General features: G+C 41.5%; 1 protein-coding gene across 1 annotated transcript in view; it reads right to left on the bottom strand.

Moving 5' to 3' along the window:
- LOC127567742 (protein odr-4 homolog) overlaps positions 1-13,006 on the bottom strand; it is a 45,199-nt gene that overhangs the window by 31,472 nt on the left and 721 nt on the right. The window contains exons 2-5 of the mRNA XM_052010727.1: positions 10,735-10,777; positions 8,212-8,340; positions 6,927-7,008; positions 509-700 (exon numbers count right to left, since the gene is read on the bottom strand). Of these exons, the coding sequence (XP_051866687.1) occupies positions 509-700; positions 6,927-7,008; positions 8,212-8,340; positions 10,735-10,777 (446 nt within the window). The remainder of the gene's footprint in view (positions 1-508; positions 701-6,926; positions 7,009-8,211; positions 8,341-10,734; positions 10,778-13,006) is intronic.

Here is a 13,006-nt window from a genome sequence, read left to right as displayed (position 1 = left end):
GAATAGATGCATGTTTAAACATAACTCTATCATTACTGCAGCAATGCATGCACTTGGGAAATCACCTCAATTTTTCCTTGCTGCAGTTCTTAACTGACCCTGCATCTACACTTGATCTGGACAAACTGCTAGAAGATGACATATCTCCAACAGCATTTTAAAAATGTCATTGGATGCTTTCATAAAATGATAAATTTGTGGCAACATGCATAAAAATCATCTAAACTACCCACAAAGAACTGAGTCATTTAATCATTTCCAGCTTCAATCCACACACATTATCCTCAATTAAGCTTCAGATGAAGTAATATCTCCAAAAGTTTTTCGAAAGGTCAACAAACTCAAAATGTATGGTTGAATGAAAATTTATTTCAGGATATTAACCAGTCTTTTTATTGCAATTATGTGCAACAATATAATTGCAAGTAACTATACTGTTATAACCAGAGTTCACAATATATCTGTAGATTTGCAGGAAAACCATCCACAATCTTTTTGTACAACTTACCCAACATGACTTCTTCAGTCCTATCCAATTGTGCTGGATGCAGATCATAATCCAACAACTCTTTATAACGATCTTCCAGGTCCTTACTTCCCTCATTTGAAAAGCCATAATCACAAAAAGCAACACCGGAAGGCAGGACTGAGGCAAACACTCTATGTGGAGCTTTGTGGCTTAAAAAATCACCAGCATCTGCTGAAAAACAGAACATGGAATTAACATTTAGATAAGGCAATTGTGCAACATTGTCTCACCTCAGAAAATATTTAAAACTAATGAAATCAAATACATAATATAGTTGGTGCTGCTTGGCATTTTTGAAAGACTGAACAAACAGAGGAAATTCACAAAAAGCACAAGAGGAATTCAGCCATCAGGCAGCATCTATGGAGGGAAATGGACTGTCAGTGTTTTGGGTCAAGACCCTTCATCCAGATTTTCATGTGGCTCCCAAAGCAGAGGAAATTGCTTTTTTCCCCCAATTCAGATTACCATAATTCATCAGTTTTAATAAATCTCTGCTAAATCACTTCAGTTTCATTAACTCATGCTAATAAATATCACATAAACATAATTGAGAAAGGAATTTGACATATAATAGGGGGGGTAGGCACGAAAGACAGGTGTTCAGGACAGAGAGCGAGTGGGCAGTCCAGCAAAACAGGTAACAAGACAAAACTGCCAGTACAATCCAGGGAGAGTGAGAGAAAAAACTGTGTACTGAAAGGAAAAAGGGAAAAAAAATGAAGAGTGAGAATGAGCGGAAAACGAAATGAAAACCATAACCTGTCAGCTATGGCTCAGTGCTATATTTTTTGCCACTTCAGCAAGGTCATGGGGTCAAAACACATTTCACAGACTTCGGCATGTAATTTAGACTGACGTTATAGTGCCAAACTAAGGAAATACAGCAGAGTCAGATGTGCATCTTTCACGTGAAGCACTAGATCAAAGGACCATCTCCATCACCCCCCCTCCAACTCCCCACAAAACGGACAAGGTTTCTTCCAGTAACCTAGCTAACATTTAGAACATAGAACAGTCCAGCACAGGAACAGGACCCTGTGCCGAGCATGATGCCAAATTAACCTAATCCCTTCTGCCTGCACATGATGCATGTTCCTCCATTCCCTGAATATTTGTGTGCTATCTAAAAGCCTCTTGAACACCACTGTCGTATCTGCTTCCACCACCACCATCCCAGGCAGCACGTTCAAGGCACCTACCACCCCGTGTATCCCTTGTACACACATCCCGTTTTAAATTTTTTCCCCTCTCACCTTAAACTACGCCCTTTAGTATTCAATATTTCTACCCTGAGTGGATGTGAAGATGTTTCCATTAGTAAAAGAGTCTAGGATCTGAGGCACAACCTCGGAATAAAGGACGCCCCTGTAGAACTGAGATGAGGAGGAACTTCTTCAGCCAGAGGGTGGCAAACCTGTGGAATTTATTGCCACAGAGGGCTGTAGAGGCTAAATCATTGGGTGTATTTAAGGCAGAGATTGCTAGGTTCTTGACTGGTAAGGGTGTTAAAGGTTACGGGGAGAAGTCAGGAGAATGAGGTTGAGGGAAAAAAAAATCAGCCATGATTGAATAATGAAGCAGACTCAATGGGCCAAATGGCCTAATTCTGCTCCTATGTAGAACATAGAACACTACAGCACAGGAACAAGCCCTTCAGCCCACTATGTTGTGTTGAACTAATTAAACTAGTAATTAAATGCCAAACTAAACTAATCCCTTCTGCCTACACCATGTCCATATCCCTCTTTTCTCTGCACAAACATGTCCCTGAGAGCTTCTTAAACACCTCTATCATATTTGCCTCCACCACCACCCCGACAACATATTCCAGGCATCCACCGCTCTCTGTGTAAAAAGTTGCCTCAGACATCTCCTTTGAACTTACCCCTCTCTTCTTAAATACTAGACATTTTGACCCTGGGAAAAAGATACTGGCTGTCAACTCTATCCATACCTCTCATAATCTTATAAACATTATCAGGTCTCCCTCAGCTTCCTCTGCTCCACAGAAAGCAACCCAAGTTTGTCCAATCTCTCCTTATAGCACATGTCCTCTAATCAGGCAGCATCCTGGTAAACATCTTCTGCACTCTCTCTAAAGCTTCCACATCCTTCTTATAATGAGGTGACCAGAACTGAATGCAATACTCTAAATGTGGCCTAACCAGAGTTTTTATAAAGCTAACTATTAGAGTGCCAGCAACCTGGGTTCAATTCCCGCCACTATCTGTAAGGAGTTTGTACGTTCTCTCTGAGTCTGTGTGGGTTTCCTCCTGGTGCTCCAGTTTCCTCCCACATTCCAAAGACGTACGAGTTAGGAAGTTGTGGGTGTGCTATGTTGGCGCCGGAAGCGCGGTGACACTTGCGGGCTGCCCCAGAACACTCTACGCAAAAGATGCATTTCACTGTGTGTTTCGATGTACATGTGACTAATAAATAAATATCTTATCTTAAAGCTGCAATATAACTTCCCGACTCTTGAATTCAATGCCTCGACTAATAAAGGCAAGCATGCCATATGCCTTCTTTACCACCCTATCAACCTGTGCAGCCACTTTCTATGGAGCTATGGACTTGGACGCAGATTCCTCTTTACATCAACACTGTTAAGGGTCTTGCCATTAACAGTGTACTGCCATTTACATTTGATCTCCCGAAGTGCAACACCTCACATTTGCTCAGATTAAACTCCATCTGCTATTTCTCCACCCACATTTGTAACTGATCTATATCCCGCTGTATCCTTTGGCAACCTTCTACACTATCCACAACACCACCATTTTTCATATTGTTGCAAACTTACTAACCCACCCATCCACGTTTCATCCAAGTCATTTATATACATCACAAACAATAGAGGTCCAGTATAGATCCCTGTGGAAACACCACTAGTCACAGACCTCCAGCCAGAATAAGTCCCATTGACCACTACCCTTCTAATGTCTTCTAATGGGCAAGCTAATTCTGAATCCAAACAGCCAAGTCACCGTGAATCTCATGCATTTTAATCTTCAGGATGAGCCTCCAATGAGGGACTTGTCAGATACCTTACTAAAATCGATGTGGACAACATCCACAGCTCCACCTTCATCAATCACCTTCAGCACCTCCTCAAAAAAACTCAATCAAGTTAATAAGGCATGACATATATGAGAGTCTTATGGATTCTGGCTGTCTACCCTATCTATACCGACCACAATTTTATAGAGTTCTATCAGGTCTCCCTTAGCCTCCAACGCTCCAGAAAAAACAATCCAAGTTTTTCCAACTTCTCCTGATAGCTCATACCCTCTAATCCAGGCAGCAGCCTGGTAAATCTCTTCTGCACCCTTTCCAAAGCCTCCACATCCTTCCTGTAATGGCGTGAGCAGAACTGCACACAAAACTCCTAGTGAGGCCGACCCAAAGTTTTAAAAATTGCATCATGACTTGCTGAAGGCAAGCATGCCATATGGCTTCTTTACCATTCTATCTGCTTGTGTTGCCACTTTCAGGCAAGTATGGACTTGGACTCCAAGATCCCTCTGTATATCAATGCTGTTAAGGGTCCTGCCATTGAAAAGTAGTAGGGGGTATTGGATCCTTCCATTTAAGCAAAATGGATCATTTGGCCATTAATGTAACAAAGGCAATCATACAGTTAGCAGAGGCAGATAGATGGCCAGATTCTATCCTTGGTAAACCAAAAATTGCAGTGATAGGATGAGGACAATTGAATGTTATTCATTTTAATACATTAACACATATTTAGATGTTACACTGTATTATAATAAATTTCCCAGTGAATGCATTAAGGTTAAATGCATTGCAGAAAATGGGGGCCTGGTCAATTTGAAGAAAGCCCAAGAAACTGAGCCCCAGAGAGTTGATTGTAAGCATGGAATCTGGGATCACAGTGGGTGGAAGAGAGTGCAGCAAGTGGGGTCCCAGTGAGTCTGGAAGGAACGTGAGAACTGGAATGCCAGTGAGTGGAAGGGAGCACGTGAACCAGGGTTCCCGTGAGACAGGAAGGGGCGTGGAAACTACGGCCCGAGGAGTGGGTGGGGGGTGTGGGGGTGGGTAACTGGGGCCTTTGTGAGTGAAAAGGAGTGTGGAATTTGGAGCACCAGCAATTCAGAAGGGGAGGCTGCCAAACATTACCTGGTGAGCCAGATTCTGAACCATTAGGATTTCCAAATGGTGCAGAAGCTAGATTAACTGAGTTTACTGTCACCTGTATTCTCTCAAGTACCATCAACTCCTCCATGGCATCCACCTATTTCCAGCAGGGCTATTTCCAGTAGCTGATTAACCTATCAACCTGCATGTCTTTTCAATATAGGAGGAAACTAGAACACAGGGGAATCCCATGTGGTCAAAAAGAGAACAAGCAAACTCCACACAGACAGGATCAGAGGTTGGGATCGAGCTCAGTGCTGCTGCCTCACAGCTCCAGCAACCTAACTGTTGCACCACTATGCTGCCCAAATACACTGAACCTGAAGGTGCACAATTTTAAATGCAGCTGTTGGTATTCAACTTGTACCATCATTTAATCTCTAGACTTCCACCCTACCGCAGACCCTTTCTCTCCTTCCCTCTCCTCTTTCTCGTTTGTTACCTTTCACTGTTCCCAGTTCTGATGGAAGGTCATCAACCTGAAATGTTGGCTATTTTTCTCTCTATGGATGCTGTTTGATCTGCTTTTCAGTTTTAATCCTCTAATTACCATATCCCCAAACTCCTGGATGACCTTGATAACCACCCCACAGAAATTGCTGATCTCATGCTGGCCAACCCAATCCTTTCCCCTCCCCCCAAGCCCTGATTCATCTATTGGTCAACACTCACCCCTTCCTGCAGCTCAGGACCTAATTCACCAGTGGACAACTGGACTCAACCTGACACCCCAGGTCCTAACCCATTTCTTCCCCTTCCTCCCATACTCCATTTCCTTCACAAAGCTTACCCTACAGTCCCTAGACCTAGATCCTCAGGTGGCCAAACGCACCCCAACACTGTCCAGATCAGGCCCTTCTCCTCTCTGCAATCTCTCAGATGGGACATTTCTTATCTGTCTGATCCAGAATGCATAAAGGAAGTTGCTTAATTTTGGTTCATAAGTGCATGAGGCCCTTCTTGCATCAGTAGCTCACCTCTGAAAAAGACATTGTCACACTGCAAAACTGTCTATAAAATAGCATTATACTTTTTAGGATCTAACTGAAGCTAGCAGAACTGAACTGTGGTGGCAGGGAACAAAACTCTATCACTACCATAAGGAATGTTTAGCACTTCTAGGGCCCCACCTTCAAGTTAATCAATAAATAATGGACAACAATAAGTTTAAATGAGTACTCGGTCGAAAGTGAGTGCTAAAAGATCAAGGGCACCATAACTCATCATGAAAAATAGTGTGTGGTACTATTAATTACGTTGCTCTTGAGGTGTTGTTATAATCCATTATTATCTGTTGACATTAATATTAAGCAAATGGTAAAATCTCAACTGCTCAACATATACATGAATACTTGGTCTGGCGCAGACATTAAAATAAATGGATAAAATCTAATACTGTAGTAGATCGAGGTTGGGTATCCCATCAAGCTCTGGGAGAACACTGTGACAGCTAGGAGGAGATGTTCGGAATCACAGAACAAAGCAGCACAATGAAAGGAGGTCATGTAATTGACACCTGGTCAGTATAGCTGAGACAGCTTTACAGCCCTGTGGACTATCCTATTGTAAAATCCCACTGTGAGCTATCCAGAGGACAGATCAAACAACTGGTTCACGTAATTGTGGCAAGAAGCAATTTAATATATTACAAAAAGCACAAACAAACATTCTGATAATTAAGGAACCAAATGGTTGAAGTAATTGTGGCATGGCGCCAGCAGGAATCTGAAGTTAAGGAAACATATACAAATATGGATATGGATTGGAATTGCAGCTGTGTAAATGGCAATAAAGAACTAAGAAATACTTGGTAGGTATGCGAAGAAATGTATAAAAAATTGCCTTACGAGATGACCTGCAGCAGTGACTCTGGAGACCAACCAATGAAGAAGACCCTGAGTCAGGGACTCAGAGAACTCCTCGCCAAGATGAAACCTCAGCCAGTTCATCTAGAGCAGGTAATATCTGAAAACAAGTAGTGGGCTTTGAAAGTTGTGAAAGTAAATAGAAGAGGTGTGTAACTAAAAGGGCTGAGAAACTAAAGACCTAATGAGTCTTGTTTTAAACTACGTGGTGAATCTTTAAGTTGTTTGAATCATTCACGCTGAATAAAGAAGTATAGTTGTTAGGTGAAGTCATTGTCTGCTGTGTTTTATCATGTACTGCATTTAATTGGCAATAATACTTTCATTACTACCGCACAGTTGAGTGAATCAATGGCTGACCAGTTACTTACCAGGATTTCTGTTTAAAATTTGATCCTCAAATACCATTTCACAGCGGACAAACACAGTGTTCAGCACATCTCTTTTTAGTGACTGAGGGAAAAATTGTATTTGCTTTGATTAGCTATTATTTTAACTGGTATTAAAAGTACACTATTTTACATTAATTACATGTCATCCTGTGCTTAGCAATAAAATAATTGAATGATAAGCATCACATCACAAAAGAACCGTTGTCTCAGTCCTCCTCCTCTGAACTCATTAATAGTAAAGTGTGAATATTTTGATGTGGGAATATAAATGAAATTAGATATTTGATTGAAAACTAGAGAATAAAATTATGAACAGAGATCATGTAAAAAAACTTTTAGAATACCTATGTTTTAGTAAAGGAAGAAATAAAATCCATTGCTGATATTGAATCATGCCTTAAAATAATCTTTAGTATTTTTTGCATGTCTATCAAATAATGCCATTGAAATGGTAGACACTAAAGCCCCATTGAGGTTGAGATGCAGATTTCATATCTGATATTTTTAGGATGCACAACTTACACAGGACCTGAGCCAATATAATCCAATCTGCTGAGTTCACACCCTTCCGTTATATTTACTCCTCAAGGAATGTACCTCAGCCCTGTCAATCTTAATGGAAAGGCACATGTACACCTAGTCTGGAATGTCATTCCATTGGTTATGTTTTGAATCCAACCATGGCCATCAAATTGAACTGAAACTGTGAATTTGCTGACAGAAGAGTTTCACTCTGATATTTGGGAAAGGAAGAGCACCTCATCTGATCAATAATCCCCTTGGTGACAACCTCTCTGAACATGATGCTTCTTATGTGCTCATGTTGGCTCAAAAGAACTTTATAGTGAGATACTTATCTAAATATTAACATTTCAAAAACACATCTCGCTTATTTAGGAACTGCACTTAAAATTAGCTCCTCATTAAGCACTGCACGTTGCCGGGAAAATGTTAAAGTAGATGCATTTAAAAAGACTGGTGTTCATATCTAATGGGGAGTTCTCCTCAGTTCTGTCTCTTTCTATGCAGTAAACTACAATTGCTTAGATTTTACAAACCATAAAACTGTGATTTACAAAGATGATAGAATGGGAAGTATATGTGGAGCTCAGAATTTGAAGTTCATCACTGTCTGCCACTCAGAAAAGAGTTTATTCTTTCCTGTTTATTTTTTAATCTTTGTTTCTTGGATTTATATTTCACATTGTTGTATTTCAGTTTGGATGAAAAACTTTTAATCACTTTGCTCAAAAAGAAATCATACCTGGATGGCATCTTTCACTTTTATTTTACTACCATGGAGATAAGCTCTAGAGCGCACAGTACCCTTCACAGAAAGAGAGCTGCCACAGCTTTCTATAACAGCTGAAGTCTCGTCCAGAGAGGTAGGAACCTTAAAAGCAGAAGATTGAAGGATTAAAAAAATAATTTAACTGCAATGACATACATTAAAAAAAATCAAAGTACATAAACACTCAGGAGATCAGTCAACATGAATAGAAAGAGGTGTGGACAGTATTGTTCATCAAACATCCTGTAAGCAAAAACAGATTAACACTTGGATTGCTATTCAGCTGGATTGTGCTGGGCTGTCCACTATTGCTGTTACATTTCATTGTGAGAGCTGGGCTTCATTACCACATCTCCTTAAAGGCTTTCTCTTAAAGTTTGCTGCCTTCAGGCTACTGCAATATTGTGCAGGCTTATGGTGACCTGTATGTCAGGGAGGCAGGTGGAAGGGAAAGGGGAACAACTACAATTTTAAGAGGGAGCCCAGAGAATCATGAAACTTGGAACTCAGAGGACCATTCTTGTTCGTTGCTATTCCACAAAAAATATTTCATAATAATTTTTTGGAGTGCCTTCCTCGTCACTGTTCAGAACATAGTCTATCCAGTTGTCCACTGAAATTGCTCAACTCTTCTGATTACATCACAAGACTCTGATCCACATATTTATAATGAAACACCAACTTGATTAATCTGGGCCCAGTAAACATGGCAGCAGATTAAAAAATTATGGGAGTAAATTAACCAGAGATACTTCAACTTTTTGTTAAAAATCCATTGCCTTATGCAAGCCAAGATATCCAACGTCTTTTTCTCTCTAAAGATGCTAATTTGGTGGGTTTCCAATAGTTTGCTGTTATTTCATATACATATGATAGCAGTTCCTTTCTTTCTTTGTTTTTAACTTTAAGTTGAATCTTTTCATAATTATGAAAAATAATTTAATAATATTAATTATACCTGCAGTTTTTCAATACATAAAACTTTCATTGTCTATTATACCCTGCAAGCATTTGTGTGTAATGGGAAGTGATAAAATCTCTTATTTAGAAACATAGAAAAACTACAGCACAATTCAGGCCCTTCAGCCCACAAAGCTGTGCCGAACATGTCCCTACCCTAGAAATTACTAGGCTTACCCATAGCTCTCTATTTTTCTCAGCTCCATGTATCTATCCAACAGTCTCTTAAAAGACCCTATCGTATCCGCCTCCACCACCATTGCCGGCAGCCCATTCCACGCACTCACCACTCTCTGAGTAAAAAACTTACCCGTGACATCTCTTCTATACCTACTCCCCAGCACCTTAAACCTATGTCCTCTTGTGGCCACCATTTCAGCCCTGGGGGAGAACCTCTGTCAATACTTCTCATCATCTCTATCAGGTCCCCTCTCATCCTCCGTCGCTCTAAGGAGAAAAGCCGAGTTCCCTCAATCTGCTTTCATAAGGCATGCTCTGCATTCCAGGCAACATCCTTGTAAATCTCCTCTGCACCCTTTCTATGGCTTCCACATCCTTCCTGTAGTGAGGTGACCAGAACTGAGCACAGTACTCCAAGTGGGGTCTGACCAGGGACCTATGTAGCTGCAACAATACCTCTCGGCTCCTAAATTCAATTCCCCGATTGATGAAGGACAATACACCATATGCCTTCTTAACCACAGAGTCAACCTGTGCAGCCTCTTTGAGCATCCTATGGACTCGGACCCCAAGATCCCTCTGATCCTCCACACTGCCAAGAGTCCTACCATTAATACTATATTCTGCCATCATATTTGACCTACCAAAATGAACCACTTCACACTTATCTGGGTTGAACTCCATCTGCCACTTCTCAGCCCAACTTTGCATCCTATTTATGTCCCTCTATAACCTTTGACAGCCCTCCAAACTATCCACAACACCCCTCAACCTTCGTGTCATCCGCAAACTTACTAACCCACCCCTCCGCTTCCTCATCCAGGTCATTTATAAAAATCACAAAGAGCAAGGGTCCCAGTACAGATCCCTGAGGTACACCACTGGTCACCGACCTCCAGTCAGAATACGACCCTTCAACAACCACTCTTTGCCTACTGTGGGCCAGCCAGTTCTGGATCCACACTGCAATGTCCCCTTGGATCCCATGTCTCTTCACCTTCTCCATAAGCCTCGCATGGGGTACCTTATCAAACGCCTTGCTGAAATCTATATACACCACATCTACTGATCTCCCTTCATCGATGTGTTTAGTCACATCCTCAAAAAATTCAATCAGGCTCGTAAGGCAGGACCTGCCCTTGACATTTATTAAGCACTAAATCTACAAATTGAATTTTTCAAAAGCACAAAAACATTACAGAGTAAAAATAATATATTGAAAATTTCATTCATTATATCAATATAATTTCTTCACTAAACATTTCAATTTATAAACACATTAATATCAATATTAAAATATTTAAGACTAGACACAAAGAATTGAATATTTTAAAATTTGTTACTCATGGAACTAACAGGAGCTGACATGAACTGGACTTCCACAGGTGATTTCCTTTTTCTGTGAAACAAAACAAGAATGTTTCAGTGTAGATTTTAAAAATGACAAACATGGATGACATGCATCTAAATGCATGTGTCATAATAACATTATCCTTTATGAATAGTTTTGTCCTTAAAAATGTATGAGTAGTTCTGTCATTTTAGTAGTACTATGAATTATAACCAAACGAAAAATATGAGACAATCAATGGAATCTATTTCAATCCTGCCATATTACAGAAAAATATAAGAACAAAGTAACGTGCCTTAATAACTACCATCCGGTGGCTCTGACATCCACCATCATGAAGAGCCTTGAGAGGTTGGTCATGGCATACATCAACTCCAGCCTCCCAGACAACCTCAACCCACTGCAATTCGCCTACCGCTGAAACGGGTCCATGGCGGATGCCATCGTTCTGGCCCTACACTCATCTCTGGAGCACCTGGACAGTAGACACCCACATTAGGCTATCGTTTATTGACTACAGCTCCGCCTTCAATACTATAATTCCAAGCAAACTCATCTCCCAACTCCAAGACCTGGGATTCAATACCTCCCTTTGGAACTGGATCCTTGATTTCCTGACCAACAGACCGTAATCAGTGAGGATAGGCAGCAATACCTCCACCATGATTTATTCTCAACACTGGTGCCCCACAAGACTGCATCCTCCGCCCCCCCACTCTACTCCCTATTCTACTCCCTATATACTACAACTGCGTGGCCAGATTCTGCTCTAACTCCATCTACAAATTTGCAGATGATACCAACATAGTGGGCCCTATTTCAAATAACGATGAGTCAGAGTACAGGAAGGAGATAGAGAACCTAGTGACATGGTGTCATGACAACAACCTTTCCCTCAATGTCAGCAAAACAAAAGACCTGGTCATCAACTTTAGGAAGAGGGGCGATGCACATGCTCACGTCTACATCAACGATGCTGAGGTCGAGAGGGTTGAGAGCTTCAAGTTCCTAGGAGTGAACATCACCAACAGCCAACCACATAGACACCACAGACAAGACGCTTAGCAGTGCCCCTACTTCCTCAGGAGGCTAAAGAAATCAGAATCAGGTTTACTATCACTGACATATGTCGTAAAGTGTGTTGTTTTGCAGCAGCAGTACAGTGCAAGACAGAAAAAAATTACTATAAGTTACAAAAATAAATAAATAGTGCAAAAGAGGAATAATGAGGTAGTGTTCATGCATTCATGGATTGTTCAGAAATCTGATGGCGGAAGGGAATAATCTGTTCCTGAAACGTTGAGTTTGGGTCTTCAAGCTCTTGTACCTCCTCCCCGATGGTAGTAACGTGAAGAGGGCATGTCTGGGTTGGTGAGGGTCCTTAATGATGGATACCACCTTCTTGAGGCATTGCCTCTTGAAGATGTCATTAATGGTGGGGGGGGGGGCAACCAGTCAGAATGCTCTACACCGTACATCTGCAGAAATTTGCAAGGGTCTTTGGTGACATACCAAATCTCCTCAAACTCCTAACGATGTAGAGCTGCTGACTTGCCCTCTTCGTGATTGCATCAATGTATTGGGCCCAAGATGGTTCCTCTGAGATGCTGATGCCCAGGAACTTGAAGCTGCTCACCTTTTCCACCGCTGACCCCTCAGTGAGAACTGGTGTGTGTTCTCCTGACTTCCCCTTCCTGAAGTCCACAATCATTTCCTTGGTCTTGCTGACATTGAATGCGAGGTTGTTCTGGTGACACCACTCAACTAACCGATCTCACTCCTGTATGCCTCCTCATTGCCATCTGAGATTTTGCCAACAATAGTGGTGTCATCGGCAAATTTATAGATGGCATTTGAGCTGTGCTTAGCCACACAGTCATAAGTGTAGAAAGAGTAGAGCAGTGGGCTAAGCACGCATTCTTGAGGTGCGCCTGTGTTGATTGTCAGCAAGGAGGAAATGTTGCTACTGATACGTACTAGCTGTGGTCTCCTGATGAGGAAGTCGAGGATCTAGTTGCAATGGGAGGTACAGAGGCCCAGGTTTTGAAGCTTGTTGATTAGTACTGAGGGGATGATGGTGTTGAACGCTGAGCTGTAACCAATAAACAGCAGCCTGACATATGTTTTGCTGTTGGCTAGGTGCTCCAAAGCCAAGTGGAGAGCCAGCGAGATTGCGTCTGCTGTAGACCTGTTGTGGCGGTAGGCAAATTGCAGCAGGTCCAAGTCCTTGCTCAGGCAGGAGTTAATTCTAGGCATGACCAACTTCTCAAAGCACTT

Source organism: Pristis pectinata, chromosome 3 (genome assembly GCF_009764475.1).
Source record: "Pristis pectinata isolate sPriPec2 chromosome 3, sPriPec2.1.pri, whole genome shotgun sequence".
Taxonomy (NCBI): Eukaryota; Metazoa; Chordata; class Chondrichthyes; order Rhinopristiformes; family Pristidae; genus Pristis; species Pristis pectinata.
Note: the sequence above shows the minus strand (reverse complement) of the source record. Positions and strands in the feature narration are given on the sequence as shown.